General features: G+C 43.9%; 1 protein-coding gene across 1 annotated transcript in view; it reads left to right on the plus strand.

The window, feature by feature from the left end:
- The first annotated feature begins 14,255 nt into the window (after nucleotides 1-14,255).
- Nucleotides 14,256-27,253, plus strand: part of LOC8031233 — a 43,251-nt gene continuing 30,253 nt past the window's right edge. Inside the window, exons 1-3 of the mRNA XM_042292506.1 lie at nucleotides 14,256-14,415; nucleotides 18,060-18,197; nucleotides 18,632-18,829. Of these exons, the coding sequence (XP_042148440.1) occupies nucleotides 14,256-14,415; nucleotides 18,060-18,197; nucleotides 18,632-18,829 (496 nt within the window). The remainder of the gene's footprint in view (nucleotides 14,416-18,059; nucleotides 18,198-18,631; nucleotides 18,830-27,253) is intronic.

Consider the following 27,253-nt stretch of genomic DNA (forward strand, 5'->3'; position numbering starts at 1 on the left):
AGCTGGAGTTACATTCCTTGTTTGATTTGTTGACGATAATTTTGAAACATTCTAGTGCTTGTGTATATATCACGACCGAGATTCACATACGCATCTTTATCAATGCAGTTTCGCTCCACCTACCATAGACATATATAGGTTCGACTCATATTAACTTTTTAGAGCGCAGCTCTTAGGCGCCCGTTTACGGTTCGAGCGGCGTCGCCATCGCCGTCGGCGTCAGTCACTGGGTTCACGAGTGACGTCACGAAGGTCACTCGTGAAGGTCACGATGAAGGTCACGACCTTCACAGTGACTTTCACAAGGCTTTCACCAGTGACCTTCACGAGGGTCACGAGTGACAGAACGAGGGTCACTCGTAAAGGTCACGACGAAGGTCACGACCTTCACAGTGGCCTTCACGAGGCTTTCACCAGTGACCTTTACGAGGGTCACGAGTGACGTCCCAAAGGTCACTCATGAAGGTCTCGGCGAAGGTCACGACCTTTACAGTGACCTTCACGAGGCTTTCACCAGTGACTTTCACGAGGGTCACGAGTGACGGAACGAGGGTCACGAGTCACATCACGAGCTACGTCACGAGGGGGAGGAAGGAGGAGGAGGAGGGGAGGATGGTTTAGGAGAAGGGAGAGAAGGAGAGCAAGAGGGGAGGAAGAGAGTGTACGGAGGAGGAGGAAAGGCATACCCTTCTCTCCGTACCCTCCCCTCCTCGTCCTCAAGAGCTGCGCTCTAATTCGACGTTACAGGGAATCGTAAACGTCTTTCATTTTTTGTAGAAATACCCATTTTTAGTGGGTTGTGACTTAAACAGTGGTGTGACATTTATAAACTAGAAAATGCGGTAAACTAGAAGATGCGCTTTGTCATTTAACGAAACTAAAGCCGTAATTTGAATATTTTAGAAAACAATAGTATTTATATTTTTCTTTTGCCAACGCTGCGTACTTCATTGAATAATGAAAGCTAGATGTTCCAAAGATTTGTTTTTTTTTAGTCAGAACCAGTATTTTTTTTTGCTCTCGTTCAGGTACAAATTTACGAGAATCGGCTTACACATTTTTGTTGATATTTTAGGAACTAAGTAGGCTTGAAATGCATGCACTTGCTTCCACGTGACTTGCAATCTGACGTGACACAAACTTGAACCATCATAAAAAAAAAAAAAATACATCTAAATCGAAGCTAAAAGAGCTCGACTTTTGTAGTGTTGTCAAATAATCTGAACGAACAAAAAGTCATCTCGGTCGTTTCTATTTTTGAATGCCCGAATCCTCGGCGTATTTTTTTAAATGCTTAAAACCTCGTCACTTTGTTTTTATGTGTTTGTGTGTGTGTGTGTGGGGGGGGGGGGAGGTTATATTGTTTACGTGGTTTATGGGCCAAACCAACGAGGATCATCTAGCCCACCGTTGGGGATGCATTAAGCGACACGTCGCCATAAGGCAACCAAGGGGACATCCACGGGGACTTGGGTAAGAACCGAGGAAAAACGCACGGGTAACAAAAAGACGACACTTTCGAAAAGAGGCGAGCTTGGCTGTAAATATGACGTTACGCCCTCGTGTTCGGCGTGTTTGTTTTCATGATTTGTTCCACGCGCTAACGGCATATTTTAAAACATAAAGTGTTGAGGCGGAGGTGTAAATTTTCTTTCGCTTTTCTTGTTTGAAACATTTCCTCGCATACATATATAAATAAATTTCGGCGTGTCAGCGCATCCTTGGCGCCTCTTGTTCGTATTCCGGGTCACGACCGACACCTTGTCCCTCGATTGCGTGTTTCAACTCGAAGGTACGCTCAAGAGGGAAGGATCAATACCACTCCCTACCGAGCGAGTCGCTTCCGAGCGTTTGTGTTCAGTTGTTAACCGTCTTCGTCTTGATTGAAAGAGGTCGCCATCTGAAGAGTGCCGGACTACTGAGACGCCGTCACCACGTGTCGACATCGCGCAGCGTGGGGAGCTCGAGGAGCGTGAAGTGTGCATCTGCTCTGGGCAACAACTCGCCTGTCTAGTCAGGTTCCCCACTGGGGCAGTTGAGAGCGCGAGAGGGGTTACATAATTATGGACTACGAAGGGAAGGCATAGGTGTTGAACGCTTAATTTGGTTAATTTTGAGCGTGACTGGTTTCTCATCCCTAATCAAGGGGGTTTAAAGAAGAGATGGGGCGGGGTCACGTCATGGAAAGTGTGACTATATCACTCGCTACACGCCACGCACTGCATTTCTTAAGTTTAAGCTATCGCGGTGGCTATAGTGTCATACTAAGCGTGCAACAGTGTCTAAGCAGTTGGTGGTAGAACAAAGCCCGATTCAGATGGTGCAATTTTACTCGCGATATTGCAGTGACGTGCATTGCGGGCATGAAAAGCTTGGGGGAAGCTGCGGAGCCCGACGTCGAAGCTGCGAAATCGTGAGCAGACTCGCACCGTGTGAATATGGCTTATGGCTTGATCTTGCGGTTTACTTGTACGCGCTTGCGTACAAAATGAGTTTCTAGATTTTGCTGAAGCCCGATGTTCGGAAGCCAGTGAGAATGGGGCGTGGCATTAAGCCATAAGAACCCTGAAGAGCGATTCACAAAGCAAGAAGTGTAAACATACCGAGTTGCGGGTGAATTTGTTTCTAAAGTTTTGAGTAAGTATACAGAATCATCAAGATTCGCTACTTCCTTCCATATAATAACATCTTTATCCACCATGCACAAGCATGAAAGGAAATGGAGGAAAAAAGCACTCAAAGCAGCTTCACTGGTCTTTAGCCCCTTCTACAGGCGCACAGCAGTGGTGAATGACATATATTTAAAAAAAAAGCAGAAGAGAACAAAAACACCCATGTTGCATATTCAGCCTACCTCCGGGCTGAACGGCATTCAAGAAGCCAATCATTGAGGTCTGTACAGAGTCACTGACAGCTCGAAGAATGGAGAGCGTGGCTTATTAACTTCACGCTGCTTGCTTTGCGATTCGTCATTCATCGTTACTACACCGGCTGCGGTGCGATAATCAAACGCGTGGGACTCGCCATGACGTGTTTTTTAAAAAGACACTGCACTTCCAAATTTTTTTTTCAGTGCCTTAGTAGGACATTTATACTACAAAATGAACTCCCCCCCCCCCCCCCCCACCCAAAAAAAAAAGAAAAAAAGAAGAAGAAAGAATTCGCTTAATTTTGATTAAGACTTTTCTTGAGTTAAGAGCATTTCCAAAACATGCTCATATTTCCAGACATCGACCCCGAAATAGAATCATGTTTCAGAAATCTCTCGAACGAGTCTTGCAATCCAAATATTGCTATTAACATTAATTTCTTTTTTAATGCGAAAGCATTAAGTGTTTATGCTGCGAAGCCACCGTCGTTGTCTGTAACCGTCTGTAGCAGAAAAACGGCACCCACAAGCGGAATTCCGATTGGCTGCGACGCGTCATGTCAGATGCTTCGTCACGGAAGCCGGCTGGGCGCTCAAGGTCAAAACGGACGCGCCTCAGAAATAAAGCACAAAGAAAAACATAGCAAAGCAGATGCATCGTCACGGAAGGCGTGGAGCCGGCGGGGCTCGCCGCGCCTGCGCAGTGGGGGAGCGTGATGTCACCACCGGTGCGCCATTTGAAAAAGGAAGACGTGGCACGCTGCTTGTAGGATTGCGCTGCGTGTAGGAATGCTTTCGCATTCCTATACGTAAGCAGGCTTAAGTGGCGCATTTTGTTTAAATGGCGCATTTTGGCTCATTTTTTGTTTTGGCGATAAGAGTTTATTATCTGCCATACACTGGCCTGGCACTTACATATATGTATCTGGGTGGTTTCATTTGGATTAAGGTAACGAGATGCTGTCGTATATTTTGCTTTGCTTGAAAATATTGTATTTCATGGCGCATGTTCCAAGAAAAACAATCCTTTTTATTTTAATGTCCTGACATGTTTCGTTTCTGAGAAAAAAAAATCTCAAAGCGGGAAAGGACGACGAGGTTTGGACGATTGTCGTGTGTGGCGTTTTTCAACCACTCTAAGTCTCAAAGTATTAAAAAAAAAAGCTTCTATGTCTTTTATTGTGATATACATGCAAGTAGGTAAAACGAAATTTTAAGTACTATTTATTATTCGTGGCTACAACATTCGTAAAAATCTCCCAACATGCCTTCGCGAACAGCTGTGACCTAAACTCCGGGGTTGTTTTAGTCGACCATGTTTAGTATTGCTTTTAAAATAATACTACGTGTCGAACCTTTCATTCCCTTCCATATTATGCAAAGTTTCTGTCTTGATGATGTAGGAGTACTGAGAAATAAATTATGAAACAGAGGTTTTAACTTCTTGACCAAATCGCGTTCCCTTTACACTCCTTTTTTAGCCAGCATACATTCAGTTAGAGGTATATGAACCAGTTTTGACTTTTAAGCCTCTAAATATGCTAAAAAAGTGTAAATGCCAATGATGGGTTTATGGGTTATGAGGAGGTCTGAAGTTTAAACGGTTATAGCTGTACTTTTTATACTTTATTATAAATATCTAGGAGACCTTTAATAAATAATCGGTAAAAGACACTGATGTCGTTGGCGTATAGTGGCACGTTTTCAATTCCAAGCGTCTGAACATCTATAAAATCGCAAATGCATAAAGCGGGCTTTCAGACAATTTTCGCCGGTGCCATGATTGGAGAGACGCTAAGCCTAAGCTCTCTGCACTACCTAATCTATACTATGCTAGAAATGTCAAAGTAAATTATTGTCAATAATTAGAGTAAAATGCACTTCCTATTTGAAGCTTATATTTTTACATAAGAAATTTTAAATTTTAAATGCGAAATTCATGTTAATGACACAACATAATCATTTTTATTTATTTTTGTCCCTTTTTATTTTTTTACGTTTTTGTTTTACACTGCAAACAACTGGTGGGTTCTAAAACCATTTATCTGGAGTTTCGAGCTTCTACAGATGCTAGAGAACACTACCTTCCTACTGCGGGTTTATCACGAGTGCAATGTGGGTGCCATGTTCGAGGCAGTCAGTTGTGATGGCAATAATACTCTCATGAACAATTTGGGAGCACAACGAGGGCAATACTCACATTGAAAAGCCCGCTAAACAGTTTGTAAATATAGCAACGTTCATTTGTTTCTTTTTATTTATTTCCTTCTCGAGACTGCCAGTCATCTGACCAGGCACTGAGCGGCGAAGTTGAGAGGACAACCCAATCAAGGGCTAGAGATCGACGATGATAAAGGAATGTGTTCTTGCTTCCATCGCGCTCAGAAGTTGCCGTATAAAGGAGTGTCCAAACAGGACACTACAAAACGCACTACTCCGACAAATTGTGAAAATTGAAGCGGACACGCCCGCTTGAATTTTCACGATTTGTCGGAGTCGTGCGTTTTGTAGTGTCCTGTTTGGACACCCCTTAACTCCTTCGGCTTCCCACGGCATAGCGAGCGAGCCACGAGCCTTGGGCTCTTTTCCTTGCAAGCTTTCCCTATCGCTTCTATTGACCTTCGCGATAAGAGCTATCGACATCGCACCAAGGAAGAAGACTCGGGAAGTCGATTGGCGGAACCATCCCAAAGGAGAGAAGGAAAATACAGAAAAAAAAAGTTCAAAAGGCTGGTCGGCCGAGAGTCTTCGAATGCTGCAGTCCTCACTTCTCGAGACTCCGTGTCGGCGTATACATCAGAGGAAGGCAAGACACGAATAATCGGCTTGACCACCGTGGACCTCATGAAGTTCTGAGAAGAAATGAAGCAGTACATAAACATCAGGAAGATACATGTATCTTCCTGATGTTTAAATACTGTTACCAACACGCTCATTTTGCACTTAAAATGAAGAAGTGGGAATCTGTTGGATCAGTGCCTGGTCTCCGTTTCTGCCACGTTTCGTACAAGCAACCATCAGAGGTCTCCACCTGGAAAAGAATGCGAAAAGTTAGGACTGCTAAGGAAATTCATCACTGAACTTAAATCCTCTGTTGGTTGTTGTCAAGCGTCGCATGTATATAGCTCATTGTTGGACGAAGTACTCGATAAAAGTATTTAAATTAGGTTACTAAATACCTGCTGCATACAGTATTTAAAATACCACTCAAATTACTTGCTCTGTAAAGTGGTTGAGTAGACTTACAAATGTATTTTAATTACTTTTAAGGATGCTTCCGCATTGTGTAATTTTTATTGACGTCAGACACAACGACAATTATACGGTTGCACAAGCCTGGTTTACCCGAATGGTTTATTAGCACGCAACAACACAAAACGGAAAAAAATTATCGTAGGGCTATTTTATGCAGTCCATCTATAAGGAGCAGGATATTGTCACGAATGAAAAATGATGAGGCGGCGAATAACTGAATAAACTCAACGTTTAATGGGGCGAACTTGTACCCAAAACAAATTACAGAAAGGCTATCGTCGCAGGCGTCGATGTCGGCGAAACAGCAGGATCGAGCGCTGGGGCAAGACTGACTCCGGACCGCCACTCGGAGCACCTTTTGTACCCGCGTAGGTTTCTGGAACATTCGGCGAAAGTTCGGCGCGTATAACATTCGTAACTCGATCAGACGACAAGGTTTTCGTAGGAACGAGAATGTCAAGTTGAAAGAATAGACAAAAGAGGAGTCCGCTCCCTGGAATCGAACCCGGAGCTTCCGATAGAGAGCCAAGCGCGGTGCTCGGCAACGCGCCTGGCAATATCACTGATAAATGTTACAAAACAATTCTGGTACCACAAGAAGGGGAGGAGATCAGACCGTGGCGCCCTAAGTGGTTAACTTTAGGACTACACGGATGGGAACAACGAATACAATGACTCGCGCTCGGCTGACATAACCGAACTTGCCGTCAGCGTTCGGCTAGATTCGGAGTTCGTGTTCTCCGGTGAGTGGGAAAGAGGGTCTTTTTGTTACCACTCCGGCCTGCATGAACAATGCAGCATGCTAGGTGCCCAGTTCAGCACAAAAGCCCAAGTGGGTCAAGCTCGCATCCTCTGACGACTGCTTTCGGGAGAGATCCGGCACTTAACGTCTCTTCGTTTATTGTTAGTATTTTAACATTACACTGTGTCCCGCGCTCTATTAAAGAAGATGACATGAACATGCCCACAAGGCCTGTGAGCATATGCAAAGGCCTTGTGTTAGTTATACACCGAGGTGTGGGGGCAACAAACGGGTCAGAGCTCTTCGCCAATAGTGACATCACTGAATATCACGTCCTGCGGTGGACCTTAGGCGGATCGTTTAATTACAATCACAAGCGAACTTGGGATACGGAAATGGGTGAATAGATAACAAAGAGAACCCATATAATAGCCACGGCAGTGGTCTCACCTTCTTCAAGTAGGTGTTGTTCAGAAAGGCACTCAACGTTTGGGGACGCTTTGTTGGCATTTTGAGAGGTCATCCTGCTCGTTGCCCGTTTCCTGTCCTGTTCTCTGCTTATCAATGTTCGCTTACAGACAGTGTTCGCGACAGCATTAAGTGACGGACTGACCACAAAAATAAGATAAACAACAGAAAACCTTGACGTTTTTGCTGTAGCAGGGTGGAATATACAAAAAGCAAAACCATTTCTTTTGTCCACCTATCATTTTTTTTTCTATTTAATATTTTCTTGACACTTAAGTCTGCATTGCTGTCGTGGGTCGTTTCCCGGTCTGCGGGGCGCCTCAGGGTGACAATATTTACTTCCGTAAAACCACCGCTTTTGTTTGAGGAGTTTTGGGGGGAAACTCTAGGAAACAAAAGGACGCCTCTGGAAAGGAGAGGGGAAAACCTTCATTGTACGAACTTTGGGCTGAAATATGAATCACAATCGCCAAAAAAGCGATGTTTTCACGAGCTCAATCAAAGTCACCACCGTAGCTAATTGGAGTCAGCAGCAGGATTTGGTTGCTCGAAAGATTGTTCACGTTTACTCGTGCCACGCCCACGCCACTTCTACCGAAAATGTCGGAAAATGGCGGAATGTCAAAAATGTATTTCAGATATTGAGTACAAGATACTCAGAAATGTAATTAAAATAGAGTATCAAATATTTTATATCAAAAGTATTTGCAAGATACCAAGATACTTCAAAGAGTATCTTAAAGGGACCATGAAATGACCTTTTTACTTTTTCCAGATAACTTTTACATTAAACCGTCAATGTTCACTGAATGCCGAACAGGCATCCGTTTTCGTCTCGGTTTATTAACTTTTACACAAAAAATTATTGAAATATCGACTTTTTCATTCTCTCCAACTGACCGCAAAAGAAGCCGTGACGTAGACCGTTTCCGGAACCGGAAGTTCTCTCGGCAGTAGGAGAATGGGAGTGTTAGCGGCAACGAGTTGGGGTGCGCCGGTAGGTTTTACTGCGCTGATGTCACCGACGTATTTCCTGAATCGGCGCCTCTCATCGCCGCATCGCAGCTGAGCGAAATTCAATGAGATATGTTGCGCTACAGCGACAGCATGGGACTAGTCCCATACGCCGGTATGCCTGTTGGGAAGTGCAGCGAGTCTTGTCACTACCCCGTCATTGTTGGCAGAAGGGCCGGCCCGTGTCAGTCGTTTGCAAAGCGACGTAGATGGCGTTTTTCGCGGCCTCGGAGATGCAGGAGCGAGCCGACGTTAAAAAAGATACGTTTGAACTACGAGTGTCAGCAAGAGCCACGTAAATACCTGCTTACACTCGGAGCGGACGCGCGCGCTTGATGGAAGTCTTGTATTCGCGCTGTTGGTAAGCGCTTCGGGACCGTTCTTTTACGATTGCAACTCGATACTGACGCGACACTCGGCAAAGAAAGGTTGGACCGGGGTCGACAGTGACGTGCAGTCTGTCAGAATAAAAATGGCATACCAATAACAAAGTGTACATACCGTGTTACGAAGCCAATCCATACGGCGTTTATTTCAGCTCTATATCACACAAAACAAGAAGATAGAATCGACGAGAGTCCCTTTTCGACGAGTGTTCGTCAACACTGCCTCGGAAAACAAGGGGAAGAGATTGAACTCCTCACCTCTTAATCTAGAATTGAGGTCAGTGATCAAACTACAATACGGGAAGGGTCCACAAGGGTCGCGCGGGCATATTCCATTTAGCACGCCAGCCGGTCGTAGGCAGACGGTCTTGCGACGAAGCAACGCAGCGCCGAGTCGGAATGCCTGCTAGGCCTATACGCTTCGTCGGAGTCGGTGAATCCAGCGTTCTTGTTCGTCGTGGTCTGTTTTAAGTACTGTTTTCTTGCTGCTTGAAGTCGACACGCGCGGGAAGAACACGTAGAAAAATAAACGTTCAGTCAGTCAGAGTTTTGAGAGGAAGGAAAACAAAGAAAATAAATGTTCGTCGGTCGCCGTCACCCAAGTAACTGGCGGCCCTGCCCTACTGCGCACGCGCAGTAGTTGCTTCGTTTACCACACGATAGATGGCGCTTGGCTCTCAGCATTATCAAATTTGGCAATTTTCGCCACACATCTCTAATTATGCTACAAAATGTGGATCTGAATATTATTTAACAAAACTTTTAGGAAACATTCGCCGGCTATTTATTGTTTACGATCGCGGTGCTGGTGAGGTAGGCTCTTACCCAATAGGCGATGTGGATTCGGCTGACGTGCACCGATTCTGCGTATGCATCGTAGTGAACAGGCGAAGGAAGGAAGGCGCAAAAGAGTCCAGTTTTCTTTTAAAAGTTCTATAGCAAATAATTTTTTTGGGCTCCCTATTTTTGTGTTTTTGTGTTTCTTTTCACACCTTTTACGACGTGCGGTGGATGAAACTCGATTTTAAAATCATTTCATGGTCCCTTTAAATACAGTATCTTGAGTTGAGTATTTGAGATAGGCACATGTCTGATATAGCTGTATTGTACTTCCTCAAACTTTATAACTTAATCACTCGCTGTAAATAAATATGTCGTAAATCACTCAAAAGAAACTCAAGCTGCACTTTTTTAGTTGATATTTATCGTACAAGAAACAAAGTAGTCAAATGGCTTTATAAAAACAGTTCCGAGAACCTCCGAAATGATTTGTAGTAACTGTGCCATTTTGTGTGTTACCACGCGGAGGTCGCCTGAAAGCAGAAAAGCTTGAACTTTGAAAGTAACGAATTTTGAAAGCTCATCATATTTTATATTTTATTTCACATTGCCAAAAATCAACAAATCTGTAAATCCTACGTAACGCCCTCGACATGCGCGTTACGGGTCATTATCTTGAATGTGATACTCATAAATATCTGTCATCTACAAGCAGTAATGTATTTCATATTATTATTCACTACACGCCTCTTAAATTATTAAAAAAAGATTAAAAAAATATACAGCTATGACCGTTTAACCTCCAGGGGTCTTCATAACCCGTAAATCCGCCATCGGCATTTGCTCCCTTTTTAGCATATTTAGAGGCTTACAACTGAAAACTAGTGCATATACCTCTAACAGATTGTGTGCTGGCTAAAAGAAATATCTATATAGAACGCGACGCAAAAAAATAACTAAAAATGTTTTTTTTTTTTTTAATACAGTTTGTTGAAATTGAACAAAAAGTGAAAACCTTTTTTTGTCATAATCTATTTCTCAGTGCACGTACGTGGTGTAGACACAAACTTTGCATAATATGGAAGGCATTGGGGGGGATCGGTGGCCGAGTGGGCTAGCGCACACCAGCTCGGAGCTCGTGGAGCGAAATCTCGCGCTGCGGAACCCACGGGGATCCTGAGCTTAATCTCCACCCCTGCCCGTTTCGATCTGGATGAGCATCGTACCGGCGTACGGTTGTGTATCACTACTGCGTGGTGCACGTTAAAGATCCCAGGCTAGCGGTTGTACTGCACTGGCTAAATTGCTCATCTTCAGGGAGTGACTTGTCGCAACTTTAAAATGGATGACCATCTACAGGCTGTATAAACATTCACACAAACCCAATTATTATTGGAAGGCAATGGAAGGTTCTACACGTGCTAGTATTTTAAAAGCGATACTAAACATATTCGACTCAAAATAAAATCCGCAGTTTAGGTCACAGTGGTTCGCGGAGGCTTGTTTGCGGATTTTTACAATGATTGAAAAGACGAATAATAAATAGTACTTGGAATGACGTTTTACTTACTTGCATATATATCACAATAAGAAAGATATATAGAAGCTTTCTTCTGAATACTTTGAGACTGAGAGTGAATAAAAAGAACCATACACGACAATCGTCAAAACCTCGTCGTCCTTTCCCGCTTATTTGAGTTTTTTTTTTCTCAGAAATTAAACGTGTCAGGACATTAAAATAAAATAAAAAAAAAGGATTGTTTTTCTTGGAACATGCGGCACTAAATATAAATATTTGAAGCAATATGAAAAATACAATCGCACCTCGTTGCCTGAACCCGTGTATACGACTTTTCGGTGTAGGGCGCTTCGGTGTAGGACGTTTCGGTACGGACCTTTCGTTGCACGGACTTTTCGGTGCACAGACTTTACGGTGCACGAACTTTTTGGTCTCTCTCTCTCTCTCTCTCTCTCTCTATATATATATATATATATGCATTTTTTTTACTTCACTTTTTTTTTTTAGTTGTCAGCGACTATGTTTATAGCGTATGACGAAGCTTGGGAAACATCTCTGTCCAGGTTGCGGGCTTCTAGGTCCGATTCCCTCAGACCCTGTCCCCGGATGAACATGACGCAGCAATACTTCGCTCTCGGCAAAAGGATTTATTCCCTCACTTATTGCCTGGGAGAATTTCGGGATCGGGAAACTCTTTTCTGAGTTAATATGGCGATGAAATCTATTTGACGGTTTCTCGTTTTGTGTGATGGTGATCCGGAGCATGCTCGTTATATATAGACACACGCACATACACACACGAAAAAACACGTTATTTGGGCCAGTGTGTGCTGAGATCTGCTATCATCCAGCATACGCTTGCTTCCGAACATATTTAAAAGTTTGTGTCATGGTTGCTTTGTATGGTGCGCATTCAGAAGAACACGTCTTCTATATTTGTGTACGCTACCGCTGTTGACAGATGATCAAACTGTCGATGCTACACAATGATTCTCAAGTGTTAAAATACCCTTTGGCTTATAGGCAAGGAGGGCTTGAATTATGATGTATCTGCACCGTTTGGGCATTCAGAAAGACCCTGCAGCCGAACTCCTTCGAGAACCGAGTTCTCAAGAGCTTCCTGGGCCTCAGTGCGGGCGCCCTGCTGACGGTGCTCCTCAACCTGGCCCTGCAGCGCATCTTCCATGGAGGTGGTGCGCCCACCTTCCTTATCGTGCTCGTTGTCGGCACTGGCCTCATGCTTGGCTCGGCCTTCTCCAGCACGGTTCGATGCCTGATGCTCCTCCTTCTTCCGCAGCTCTTCTCAAGTACGCCTTTGAATGTTTCTTTAGGGCTGTCCAAGCAGGACACGTTTTAACCAGTTCATAGGATTTCTTTGTACCGGATGTGGAAGTTTTGCTTCATTTCTGGTCTGCTTTAAATATTGTCTAAACAGGACACAACATGTGCCGTGCAGGGCACTTTCTCTACCGGAAGTGGAGTGTTTCCTCTAATTTCAGATTAATTTAAATTTTTTTTTTTTTTTTTGCCGGGGGCAAAATTACGTTTATTTTTTATCCCTGGAGATGCTTGCAGCGTTCTCACCACTTGGGCCCCATATTTCGACTCACAGGCTCTGCTGGCGGTTGTCAAGGCCTCCGCTGTTGTCGTCAGTCCCCAACCTCTCGAAAGCAAAAAAGGGACGAGACGACAACGAGTAGTAGAGGTGGAAAGCCGTGATGTTTGCGACGTACGAGCGCGCCGCAACGTTCACTTTTTCTAAGAAACGTCAACGCCTTTTTTTCTTCTTTTTATCGTGCACGGCACGTGCTTTGTCTTGTGTGGACAGCCCTTTTGGTCCCTCAATTCCGTCTAGGGTCTTTTTCCGGGAACAAGGGCGTCTTTTATAAATTAATGACAGGTGACAAGTTGGTCGGAGGGATTCCAAGTAGCATCAAGCAAGAATATGTGTTCGCGTGGCGTATTCATGGGACAATATGCAGAGGAGATCGATTGTTTAGTACACATGTATTAAAATGGCCGAAAATGTGAAAATGAACTAGGGGTCTTCGGTAGCGACGACGCTTGGAAGATGGCATGGAGTTTGAAGATGTGTGTGTAAGGTGGGAATGGGGGGAGGGGCTTTGGTTTGAGACTGGGCCAGTGTCTTGCACTCTCTTATAATATGGTGGAGAATGGGGTGCTGATGATGAACAATGCAGAAAGGGCAACGTGAGGGTGCAAGTCTTAGCTACTTGACTATGACATTTGTTGTGATGGCCACTCCGGAGCGAGTTCGTCTTAGGAGGACCATTGCCCGTCATTCGAAGCCCGGTGGCAGTGCCGAGTCATGGCCCGAAAAAAAAAATAAGTTACTCCAGCTGATATAGGTGGTGCGTTCAAAATAGTCTGTGTCGTATACACGTGTTACGTGAATATAGTTTGATTATAACGGTACCTAAAAGGCTACTGAAAAGAAAGAAACATTTTTTTAACAGCCTGGCTGAGACACGGGTGAAAAAAAAATGTATTTTACGCGAAAAAATATACTTTAGAGCAATATTGACGGCGCAAAACGCGATTTAGTCGGTAGTCACCTCCTTCCCACTTGTTTTCTTTCTTGGCATTTCGGGCGGGTGGAGGTGAGATTGATCGGCTTCGCCATCACGTTGAGATGGAGAGTGTGGCCGTGTTCCAAAATTTACTCGATCTTATCCCAGGGTAAGAGTTTTGTACCATGGCGTTCCAAAACCTACCTGCGTCAAGCGTTTTTCAACCTGTGTTGTCACGTGACACGACCCGCCGGAGTAACTCGGGTTCATTTGGGTAAGATTTGGAACACAGCCTAAATGACCATCTCGTTGAAGTGGAAAGAGTGTATGACCATTCCGTGACGTCAAGGACTTGGAATGCAAAATTTAAAATAAATCTCGCGCCGTAAATATTGCTCTAGAATTTATTTTTCGCGTAAAATTAATTTTTTTGACACGCGTGCCCCAACCAGACTGTTAAAAAAAAAAGAAGAAAAAAACATCTTTTTTCAGTGGCCTTCTAAGGCTGAGAAAACAGCCAAGTTTTTTTTTTGAAATTCAACGTTTATTTATAAAACAAAAATGTCGCTCGACACGTCAAAACGCAAGTCTGAACTCAAAGCGTGGTCCGTCTGGGTGAGCTGCATTTTACTGCATGTTAAGGTTGTTACATTTTGCGCACTTACTCGGCTGCTCTATAGGAGAAGGGCGCATGGCGTTGCTATCGTACATCTATTTCTTGGTGTTGACGGGCCCGTCCGAGAACTTCACCGCCAACGTGGAAGTCCTCTCGCGGGGGCTCAGTTGCGGACAGGAGAAGGTGGCCAACGAGACGCGACGAATGCTCGACATCGCCACGTCCCCGCTGAAAGGTTTGTCGGAAACCGCTTTCAAACTTATATAATCAGTGAAGGCTTAAGAACCTCAGGACGTAGCTTCTTATCTTCACGCTTGTAGCTTTCTAATTTGTTTTTGAGCGTTCTTATTGATGATGCCGTAATCTGATTGGTTTAACATGGTTTTTGATCTGTGGGACATTGATGTCATACGTAATCTGATTGGACATCGTTTCTAGCAATCAAATTAGAGGTCCTAAATTTGGCACCCATTGAGAACGCTAAAACTCCCGGTTTATGTGGCATATGCTTCGAACTGGTGCACACTTCATAATCATTGGGGAGGTTTAGCAGTTCGTGTCGAAGCATGCTTCACATGCCCGAAGGTGATAAACGTTCCTACACAACGATTGTTCGTGGCACCGTCAAACATTAGATCACCCGAGTCTGAGTTGTTTCCTTTCACCTTCAATGCTTTCCGCATGGGAGGAGAAACGTTTAAAATACAGTTTCTCTCTTTATGTGAAACCACTTTTTTTTCTTATTCCTTGGATCCTGTCTTCACCCGGCTTCTGGAGTATTTTTGCGGTCACCCTAGTTACTGTCCTTAGAGGTGATGGCATTTCCAGCTGCTCTTAAAGGGCACAGAGGGTCTGGCGATGCACGACAACTCACTGATTCAGGGGATGTCTTTGCTTATGGGAGGGACGATGCGCGGCACAAAACGTACATCGACTCGCACACTTGTCGCTGACCGCGAGACAGCGGCAAATCCCCAACCTGAAAACGTATATTCATTATGCCGCGAACCTTTTTTAAACCGAAGTTTTGATGATCGAATCAAGCAGTTCGAAAGGTTCGAAAGATTTCGAATTTTCCATTTCTTATATCGTAAAATTCGACGAAAGTCGAATTTTCGAACTTCTTAAGCTAAGACGTTCGACGCTTTTCGAACCGTCAAACCTATTACGCTAAAGAATTCGATTATTTTCGAACTTTCCAACTTATCACGCTGCAAAATTCGATGCTTGTCGAACTTCCGAACTTGACTGACCAAAAAAATCGATGATTTTCGAACTTTCGAACTTCTTGCACTAAAAAGTTCGAAGCTTTTCGGACTTTCGAATTTTCTATGCTAAGGCATTCGCTAATTTTCGTACTTTCGAACTTATTTATCAAGAGAATTCGAAAAGTCGCGAACTTTCGATTACTGAAAAGTCAGAAGGTCGACGAACTTCGAACTTTTAGGGTAAAAGTTTGACGTTCGTCGAACTTCGAAAGACCGGCGGACGGTTTCATTTGAATTCAAGTAGTAAGGTACATTCGAAATATTTTTTCTGGAACTTTTACATGCGGTGCTGCGCTCGTTACGAAAGACAACGCCGTTTATTTCAATGTTCTGGCATGCTTAGTTTTAAAGAAATAAATTCCCGTAGGGGCGACGAAGGACGACGGGTTTTTGACGATTATCGTTTGTGCCAGATTTGAAGCGCGCTGTAGTCGAAGCTATTTATGGTAGAGATGTTAAACTTTTTAAAAATGATCTATGTATAACCTAGGTAAGTGTCGTTTTAAGATGTGATTATTGCTATTCAAGGTGACTTTCGAAGAAATGTCCAAACATGTATCTACATGCAATTATGCCCTAAACTTGGTATTTATTTTTGTCTAAGTTGTTTGAGGTATCGCATTTAAATCAACACCACAGAGAGTACATATCATTTCCATCTGCAAAATACAAAATAATGTATTTATTGTTTTTTTTTCACGTTAAGGAATAAATTAACTCATGGGAGAAGGTTTCTAATATTGTTCAAGTTCAGCACGTCGCTAAAAGAAATCTTGTTTTTTTTTCGCTTCACGTTCCTGGGACGTGTTTTTTTTAGCATGTACACATTTTTGTAGGAGAAACTTGTTTCGAAGTTCTGAACCTCTGAATATGCAAGAATACAACACTTCCGGCAAATTCTGGATAGTTTTTTTTTTCTCCAGCTTTTTATTTCCGCATTTATTAATATGCTTAGTTTTTACCATTGGCACAGTTACTTAGGTCGAAAAGACATAGCTTTGAACTTCCGAACCACTAAGCATGTGACGAGAAGTGCCTTCTGGCAACGAGTTTCTAAGAATGACCATCTACGCTATCTTTCGTGCAGTGAAAAGCGACAGTAGCTATTCATATGCATAAATAATTTTAGATTAAAATACGCTCGACCACGCCCTCTTTCCCCGTATTGTTTTCTTTAACAGTCCGAAATATCTGATGTGAAAGGGGGGAAGGTGGCCTGAAGCCCCCCCCCCCCCCCCCTCTTCTTCTCCCCCCCCCCCCCCCCCCCCCCCGTTTTTCCTCTTCCGACGCCATTTGTATGGTAGAACGCTCCTCGACCTCGAGTTGTGTCGGCTACTGTGCTTTTTCTTTATGCGAGGCGATTTCTCCGTCCCCAAAAATAAACCTCCAGGACAATTACAAACTTAACTTACTATATGCCAGAGTCACCTGAGCGGCGTTCGATCGATTACTACCAGCGTGCAAGGGGTGGGGAGGTAGTTTGTCAGGTCGCTTCAAAGTTTTTTAAGCCTCAACCTCCTGCCCACCCCTGGCCGCTTCGAACTGCATGAGTATCGTAAAACAGTGTGTTTGTGTGATCACTACTGCGTGATGCAGGTTAAAGACCCCCCCCCCCCCCCCCCCCCCCCCGGCCTGGCGGTCACAATTACTGATCTATGGCCACACGTCACTCTGAACTGGCAAATATTCCAGCACATCCGGGACACTCGTGGTCTCATTTAATTGCCTGACCAACTTCGCAGAGTCTAGATATTACACCCTAACTTTTCTAATCTTGATTTCGGGAAAACCAATGAGTCGTGAAACGTTTATTTGAAACTGAAACTGTGGAGGAACTTGAAAACCGGACTTCGAACTTTGAAAACTTGGTCTTGAAAGGAATTCAAAATTTTCGAAGGTTTTATTTTTTTTTATTTTTCGAATTTAGCGTTAAAAGAGAATCGAAACCTTCGAACTTTTCGACCTTTATGCAGAAAGAAAATCGGAATCTTTGAATTGTTCCAACTTCATGTCTATAAAAATTCGAAGCGTTCGAAGTTTTTGAATTTTATTTCCAAGGAATTCGAAATCTTCGAATTTTTCGATCTTCAGATCCCAAGAAATTCAAATAGTTCAAATATCTCGAATTTCAAGGTAGGAAAGTTCAAAGTCCTTGAATTTATCGAACCTCAAGTAAAACAATATTCGAAATATTTGAACCCGAAATTTTAGAAACCGTGAAGAATTCGAAAAATCGCAACCAAAGTTGCGATTTTTCGAATTCGAACCTGGGTCGGTATGAAAATATCGAAATGTTTCGAAATCTAACCACAGCTCGCTTTGCAAATATCGAAAACTTTCGAAATCGAACCTAGGGTAATTCGCGACATCCCTAATATTCATCATAATTTCTTTTCTTTTTTCTCTCTTTTTTCTTCCTTTGTTGTTAATGAATGGTACTTAAACATAACTGTTTCGTTTCTATTTTACTACAATAACGATTAATTATAATCACTGATATTATAAACTGTTTCATACATGCTGTGATCAAGTGTCAAAGCCATTTATAAAACTTCTTACTGTATATATTTAACTTTTGTTTAATAATGAATACGTCTCATGTCGCTTGCAGCGGTCTATGACAAAATCAAGAAACTCATGAAAGTTATCCTGGATTTCGGCGCCCTGATGAAGAAAGCATTTTTGTCCATCAAATCGCTCTTCAGCGAAATTTGTATGTACCAGTTCTTGACCTCTTATCGAAACAAAAGTACGTGGAGCTATCTTGATTCATGCTGTAAACCTAGGCCTGTGTTTATATCGAAAGAAATAGTTTCACACTTTTGTATTTGTTCACTCTTTTCAGTACACGACGCACTGAATCTCGTAAAGTGGTCAAATTTTACTGTTCTCAGACCTGGAAGGAATCGCTTTGCTTAGGCGTTATTTTCTAGTTAAAGAAACGAGCATTTATACTCGTTCCTCGTGAATTTGCCTACTGCAGTTTTCTTGCATGTGGATGTTTCTCCTGCACACAAATAAACTATGTTCTTATATGTTTTTTTAGTTAAAAACAGGCATTCCATCTTCTCTCTTGTAGATGTTCCGGGCATGTCCCCTGCATGTTTTCTACGTGTGCATGTTTCTTATGCGTGCCACAGTGTAGACACAAGATGCCTTTGCTCCGCGTTCTTGGTCACGCAGTTGGAGCCATTCGGCGTGCGGTGCAGTGGCTCTACAATCTGGTGAACGTGTGCAACCGGCGCATGGGGGAGCCTTACGAGAAGTGCCGGAAGCCGCTGAACGACGCCCACGAGGACTGCCTGAGCATGATGCCCTCCATCCTGTCCTGGCTCTGCTCGCCGGTCAAGCTGGTCGAGTACGTCTGTTACGTCGCTAAAGGTACGCGGTACTCGGAGCAGCACATTTCCTGCACCATGCGTGCTCTGCTTGCGTGTAATGTATGCACTTCGCTGCGCATTGTAAATGCCAATTAAGCTGGAGCTAATTTCTGAAGACCTCGTATAGGCAGCGATTTCGGTGAAACCGATAAACACTCGTTGTGAAAAAATAAAATAAAAACCCATACATAGAGGGATAAAAACGAAGCGACACGGACTTTAGTTATAATAAGTTCATATAAAAGGTGGAAGAGACCAAACACTCTTCATTGCATGCATTTTCTTTTTGTTTTTGCTTCGTAAGTGAAGAACTGCTACCAAAGGGAATTCTGTAAGACAGCTCAAAGGCGAAACTGATGGCTGTTCCAGTCATGTGATTGCTGCTCCATACTGCGCCAAAGCATATACCCAGCTACATCCTGCTACATTTTGCCAAAATGTGAGGCATTTGCACCAACATTGCGGCAAAATTTATTTTCATTTTATTAATAATGCAATTTATTAAATCAGGCCCGTTACATGACCGGATCGTTACGGTAGGCTGTTGCGAATTTCCAAAACTTTCGATTATTACCTTAAATAACATGATATTCGTTTTGATTGACAGTGCTCGAAAGCTTCGAAATATTTCTCATGCTCGTTGTATGTTCTAACCAGATAACTAGCACCGTTAAGTGCGCTTTTCACTGCGTACTGCAGTGTCGCGACAACCGCGTAGTAGGCGTCGGAATTTTGTATATCTTGCTTTGCCGCAGTGCACCCGCAAGCTAGGGGGAAATCACTCCCCCATAGCAAAACGTGATACAAAAATTAAAAAAAAAAGGAAAAGAAAACGGCGGTTAGTATTTACGATAATGTATTCCAAAAATATCTTTTGCACATTCAGGATTCATCAAGGATACTTAAGTACTGCAAAAAAAAAAAAAAATGTATGAACTGATCTAATGTTTATCTTTTATGTCAAACTTTTATATACTGTTTATAGGTACGTAAAGGTTCATATTGGCTTTATATAGATTCCATCCTTTGGATTGCATACTGAATGCAAAAAATTGAAATTAATCTAGCTGGAGAAGCAAATGCCAGCCTAAAAATCCTTCGAACAGAAGCGGCAGGATTTTTTAAAATTTTGTAAGAAAGCATAATTATTTTTTACATGCTGACTTTTCTTCATGACGTTCTGCTTCTAAAGTGTCATTATATGTTCATAATCAAATGAAAAAAGCTTTGCATTTTATCTAAATTAAAAATCGCAGTTTGATTGGAACCTTTAGACCATAAAGTAAACATCAATTTGAGTGCTCGAAATGATTATGTTCTATCATTTCTCATGGTATTATGCCATTGTTTGTTTTCGTAGTTAAAATAACCACACACAGCAGTTTGTACTGCGCTTCATCGATCCGCATCTTGTTACTGTGCCTTGTACTTATAAACCAAATTAAACTGCTAGCTAGCGAATCAAACCTGCCATGCTGTTGACGCCATCGGAAGGTTAAACAGAAGCAGGAACGGAAAGAAGACATAAACACACCCAGTACGGGTTCTTTGCTGGGTCACCTTGTGCCGTCCGGGTTGCCAGGTCCGGATTGAGTGGCGAACCTCGTTGTGGGAAGCTGTGTGGGTCTTGTCGAAGACGAAGTAGCTTCCCTTGGCCGTCGACGACTAATTCAGTTGAACTCAATAAACAATTGAATACTTTTCTAGAAAATGAAAATACATAAAAGAAACAATATTGCAAAGAGGCAACTTCCCCTGTAGGGGCAGGGAGAGAGGTGCTCGGGTATTAGCTTATCCAAGCTCGGGATTTCGCTGGCGCGTGGGATTACGACCCGATTGCGGGGACAAATGTCCCTCGGAATCCCACGACCTGACTCGATTCCGGAACGTTAGCTCTCGAGCTCCAGCACAAACTACACTCACTTGCTGCGTTTCCACTCCTAATCACCCATGGGCCCACCCCTTTTAGTGGACCGGCGAATCCTCGACGCGTCGTCAAACAGGCGTTTCCCACTGGCAACCAATCGGCTCACTTTCTCACCACGGGCCATTTGCATACATTCCCGCGACCCCGCGTCCTGCGTATATCTCACGGCCAAAGGTCAGGCGGGTTCGGAATCAAGGACACTACATCATGCAAGTCAGACAGCCGACCCCGGTGTGGATAGCGCCGACTAACTGAGCCATCCCGTCGTTCATTCTGCCAGAGGCAGACAAACGTTGCCATTCTGCCGTGAACCCCCCCCACGCGGACAAGAAGGACTACACCGATGTAAACGGTGCCGGCCAATGCCGCTGCGTTCTCCCGGCCAGAAACGCACGCTGCGATTCTCTCGGCAGAAAACTCGCATTCCAAACCTTCCGTCATAACGCATGCCTGCCTCTCGAGGTCGCCCATCACGGGAGGTGCTTACGCCAGCGCCTTCCTACTAGCCAAGTCCCTCTGGTGCTAACGACCCAGCCGCGGAGCTTTCGTCGATCCTTACACATGCATGTTAACATAATATTCGCTCTGGCATGAAGGAAAATTAAATGTGTGCTTATGCTGGAAAAGTAAATTTTGCGGCTCCAAATTGGGCTTTCGGCTGTTCCAAAAGGTTTTCCCAAAATTATTTAGACCAATAACGTCACTGCTGTTCCTGTTTGTCTTCACAATGGGCTCAGTTTTGCATCCTCAGCTGCTCTTAAGCAGTGTTGGCGGTAACGCGTTACAAGTAACGGCGTTACCGGTAACGCGTTACTTTTTTGGTAACGTAGTAACGTACTCGTTACTTTTCCAAAGAAGTAACGGGTAACGTACTTATGTTACTTATTAGGGAGTTTTCGTAGATCGTTTTCGCCGTCCCGCAAGGGCCTCCGCAACCCGCTACGATAGCGGGAACTCCACAGTCAAGCCTATCGGCGCGCAGGCGCAGTAGCAACTTCTTCTTTGCGGAACGCTTAGCGGAGTGGGCAACGCGGTCTACGAAAACTCCCTAATTTGAGTAACGTGTAACGAAATTACGTTACGTTACTTTACTTCCTAGAGCTTAAAAAAAATTAAATTTTAATTTTTTTTGTGTGTGTTTTTAAGTGCCCAGTCATAAAATCCTTAGTCCAAAAATGCCGCTGTCCTCCACTTTTCTTTGACGTCGGTGCTCGTCAGATTTGACGTCACACGTCACCTGCCACTGGTTTTCTCCCGCGGCTCGCTGACCTCGCTACCGCCGTCGCCTCGGCTGGAAGGCCAAGGAGGTCCGGCTTCGAGTGGATTTGGGAGATTCCTGCGTCGAAGCCTGCGTTTCGCTTCCCGCTGGGAAAGAGAATGACACCCTCGTGTCATTTCCTTTCCCGTTTTTCATGTTATAAATCAGCTTCATATATACTTCCGCGTTTTTTCTTGTAACTATTTGGGTGAAACCCTAAAAAAGAGAGGGTAATTAAGTTTCCGCATGGACATATTTTGGCTATGGCGCTTACGCACATATCAAACGTCGAAACAGCGAATGTTTTAGTTCGTGAATAAAAAGTAATGCAACAGTAACGTGTGTTGCTTTTTATCAGTAACGGTAACGGTATCGCGTTCCTTTTATTTTGAGGTAACGTAGGTCGGTAACGCGTTACATTTATTTGCAAGTAATGAGTAACGTATTTAGTTACATTTTTTCGGTAACGCATACAACACTGCTCTTAAGTCATGGCTTTCAACAGAACTTCGTTGTTGTAACCTTTATCTTTGTTTGACTTCCTTTCCCCACAAGACGAAACATCTGTATCTTAATTTCGAAACTAATATGTGTCCTTGTGCACTCCGCTCTTTGCTTTTATAACCATATATACTAAACAATAAAACCACAAGTCACCATTATGAGTCAAGCCTTCTAGTTTTGAGTGATTACAGCTCTATGGCTTAGATTCTAGGCAATCTAATTTTAAAATATAAATGAACCAAGGTTAATTATTAAGAGAAATGAGCAACCAAACGAAAAGGGAAAGATACAATAGAGTAACAAATGCCTTCACGATTTCAGTGGTCATGGACTCGGTCGATTAGCAAATACCGGACTTGAATTCACTTTGCCGCCCGCTTGAAGATACTGAGTGATTTCTGTCCGCATCGAACTTCTCGCCGCTGCCACCGTGACGGTAATTTTGCGCGCTTGGTTACGACGACTTTCATTAACGCCGTTCTTTTAATTAGATTTGAGATTACTGCAATTTCTTAGTCTCACCGTGGTATCAAGCTGCCAGTCGTTGAAACGAGTGACGATAGAAATACATAAAACTTGGTTTGTGAATAAGAGAATTGCGGTTGTCTATAGAAGTGCAGCGACTTCGCGCATGACCATAGCGATTAAGTAAAGTAGCCAAAATAAGTCGAAACAAAATTAGAAGCTCCTTTATTCCTTTATTTCTGGGTCGAGCGACCTGTGTTCTCCGCGTCATGGCTGTTGTTGCCAATCCCTGAATTTTGTTTAGGATTTAGGTTTGGGGGTTATCAAAAATCTCCTGATAAGGCTCAGAACATTGCCGTTAAAACAGTCCCGTTCCCCGCCTTTGCTTAGCTGTGATCCGCTAAAATAATAATAATAAAAAAAAGCAATGGTTAACAACATGCTTTATAAAGCGTCCTCACATCTCTGCACAGCGCTCAGACAGAAGTTTTGTAGGCCAGGAAATGAAGCATTTTGAACGAGAAATGTATCCGTACCAAAACACTGGGCTGTGAAAACGCAATGTCCGGTATTGGAAGAGCGTATTTCTTGGGACGAAAAGTATTCTAGGTCGAGTCTCCAACATTTCCGCATAACTTGAAAAAAAAAAAAGAAAAAAAGAAAGCGAGGATTAGGTTTTTTTAAAATTTAATTACTGGTAGTGAGTGAGGCCCATGAGAACTTTCCCCACTGAAGGAATGTACATTGACGGTGCGTTTTCACGTGCTATGCTCCGATGTTTTGATTGACTTGGTGGCGTTGCAGCTTTCGCCACTTGAAAAGGCGGAAGCTACGACAGTTGCCGAGCTCCACGTGGCGCGACTGGTGATAGCTCCTGCCCCATATCCATCTTTATATTTCGTTTCTGCCCTAAAGCAGCCAATATTCACCGACGTTATACGTTGCAGTGATTTACGATATAGGAAGAAATTTATGTCCGAGAAATCAAATAAATAGACAAAGGAGGTACCTGACACCGTTCACAAGACAAGCCTCGGTATGGTACTCGCGGAGATTTTCTCTTGACCGCCTTAGCGTCTGCAGGCGAGGGAGCTATATCCTCCCAAATCTAGATCGAACGTCATGGCTACATTTATTTATGGAATATTTCGAGCGTAAGACACGACAGCTCCCCAGGGATTTCGACTGGAGCCAACCGAAGCATCCACGGTGCTGCTACAATGATGTTATTTTGTTGATGTTGTTGTTTTATATGAACGATGTTCTGAGCATTTCTGAGAAAACCTCCTCTTTCTCGGCACACCTGGAGTTGGTTGGTTTCCGTATCAAAGGCTTCGGAACGTGGCTCGCGCGGCTGGCCTGTCATTCGTGACGCATACATCTGTCTGGTAAATGTGATGCGTGCGCGGCGTTCTCCATTTTTGCACTTTGTGCATTACCTGAAAGGCGGGTCTAAGCAAGTACACTGACGTGCTCTTAGATGGTAGCATGAAGTTGAAAAAGAAAAGCCCTTAACAACCCCAGAGTGGCAGGCGATGTTTTGCTAAGGAGTTTAGAAACCAGCCTCTTAACAGAAGACAAAAAAAAAAAAAAAGAAAAATGAAGGAGAGAGGGAGACGAGAAGGCCCTAGAGAAGCTAAGTTTTAGCGAAACGTGTACTTTTTACACCAAACAAGAGAAGATAAGATACAAGCGCGAGCATGCACGCGAGTCTGCAGCTTGTCAGGAGCATTTCTTGTAATGTTTATTTTTGGACTTTGATTTGCAACTTTGAAATCCCAATTAGAAGGAAGATGGCCGCCCACCATTTCGTGTTCCTGTCGGTTTTCAGAAGGGAGCAGAAAGGAGAGAGGAGCAGGATTTACAGATGTGGAAGGTGGTTCGCTTCGTGGATGCGTAGCCCCCAGGCTACGATTGTCAGTGTGAAAAAAAAAAAAAAAATGAAGATGATTTAAATCGTGCTTTATTCACGTCATACCTTTTCCACAAAACATTAAAAAAATGTATTCACCGTTTGTCTATCAATTGATGCTTTTTATCGGCATTCGTTTTGCATTTTAATCAAAGAATCACCAAGGAAGAGTTACAGCAAGCTGAACACGAACAAAAAGCGGTGCACTCCTAAGCAAGTTAGAGCGTATACCTTCAGCCTTCTCCCTTCCACTTCGTTCATCGTGTTAATTAATGTTTTATTGCGAGCAAATCAGCACTCGAGAAAAAAAAGAGCAGATAAAGCTCTCTCACTGTGAGACTAACATCAATAAAGCAATTGTGGCTGAAACTATACCTTTAATATTTATATTTTCCTACAATTCTCTCTCCGGCATTGTTTTCGGGGATCGGAAAAATTGATTAATCATTCTGACATGTTTAAATATACGGTCACCTTTTTTGTCTAATGTGATTTAAGTCAGACCAATCTCATTTAAATAAAATAATAGTTTAAACATAAAATAATTTTGATTTATTTTATTTTGTTTAATGATTTTTTTTTGATCTTGCGATAGATGCTTTCAAGTGTGGTAAAAAAAAAGTAATACACTAAAAGCATAGGCGTAGACTTCGGGGGGGCATCCTAATGAGATCCGAAGGCCCCCCCCCCCCCCCCTCCTGCTTACATGCCATGTAACGAGCTTCTAATAGATACATGTAAACAAAATAACGCCCACGTTGCCTTTATTGACAAAATACATGGGAAATGGAATTCCAGCGTGCTTTTGTTAGCTTCAATCCCCAGTTCTGGCGAAAAGGTAACGCGCAGCACCCCCCCCCCCCCCCCGGAGAACTTCTCAGCCTGCCTCGCCCCCCCCCCCCCCCCCCCCCCCCCTTCCCCGCGGGAAAATGGAAAGTCTACGCCGCTGACTGAAAGTATAGTAATTTTGTACTATGAAACCTTGCCGTGAAATGGACATATAGGGAGTATTCACTGGAAGCTATTGGCGACGTGCGCGACCAAAAGCGTCGCTGTTTTCGGCCTTCCATGATCAGTCAAACTCACTGTGACGTCTTTAGTAGGATGCGTTCTGCTGCCATCGACGGAAATAATAGTAAAGTCAGACTCTCAACTTTGAAGGTGTTGATTCAGACACATGATGACCGGGCTTCCACCGAACGTTTTTACGCACCATCGAACTTGTCGCACGCTGCTAATAATCTCGGTCGGCACGTCGGTGATAGGAACCGTGAGAGGGCGCCACCGAAGCACCTCGTCGCCAATAGCTGTGTGCGCGACTGCTGTGCGCGTGTTGATATTGGGGAGGAGGACAGACCGTGACGCCCCAAGCGGTTAACTTAACAACTACACGGATGGGGACAACAAATACAATGACGCAGCGCTCGGCCGACATAACCGAACGCGGCGTCAGCGTTCGGCTGGAGTTCGTGTTCTCCGGCGAGGGGGAGGAGGGGCTCCTTTGTTTCCACTACGGCCTGCATGAACAATGCAGCATGCACAATCCCAGCTCAGCACAAAAGCCGAAGTGGGTCAAGCTCGCATTCTCTGGGGATAGATCCGGCACTTAACGTCGCTTCGTCGATTGTTAGTATTTTTTACATTAAACTCTGCCCCGCGCTCCATTGTAGAAGATGACATGGTCATGCCCCTAAGGCCTGTCGGCATGTGCACAGGCCTTGTGTTGAGTAAACACCGAGCGTGGGGAAAACAAACGGGTCAGAGCGCCCCCTATAGTTCGATCTCCTGCCCAGTAGTACAGGGGTGGCAAAGCTGCAGCTCGCGAGCCGCATGCGGCTCTTCGCGTGTTTTAAGTGCGGCTCGCGGCTCCCTCCCCTAACTACCCCCCCCCCCCACACACAAACACACACAAACACACACACACACTACCCCGCCTCCCTCCTTGTCTCACGAGCACTTCCCCCAAAAGAGAAATGGAACGCGTTTTAAATCGAAAGGCAGGTTGCGGTTTGGTTCGTATATATGAAAAGTAGTTTGAGTTTCGTTTTTTGTTACAAAAAAAGTTTGCCCCCCCCCCCCCCCCCCCCCCCCCCCCCCGTCGCGGCTCTTAGAAGTTTCGTACGGCTCTTAGGCCGGGTCTGCCTGGCTACCCCTGCGTTTACAGGTTAAGAAGGTAGCGGCAAATGCCCCTCAAAGGGAATCATATATCCGCCCGCCACCTCCGCATCCCACAGCGTCCCACCGTTTCCGTGACGTCGCGGCCAACGCGCGAGAAGGGTCTTGCCGTTCTGTACATATTTGCTTTATCTTTAGACTTTGACTTGGCATTGTGGAAGCCACGAGAGGGAGATTAGAGTTT

The sequence above is a fragment of the Ixodes scapularis genome, unplaced genomic scaffold, assembly GCF_016920785.2.
Source record: "Ixodes scapularis isolate PalLabHiFi unplaced genomic scaffold, ASM1692078v2 PGA_scaffold0__279_contigs__length_252992795, whole genome shotgun sequence".
Lineage (NCBI taxonomy): Eukaryota > Metazoa > Arthropoda > Arachnida > Ixodida > Ixodidae > Ixodes > Ixodes scapularis.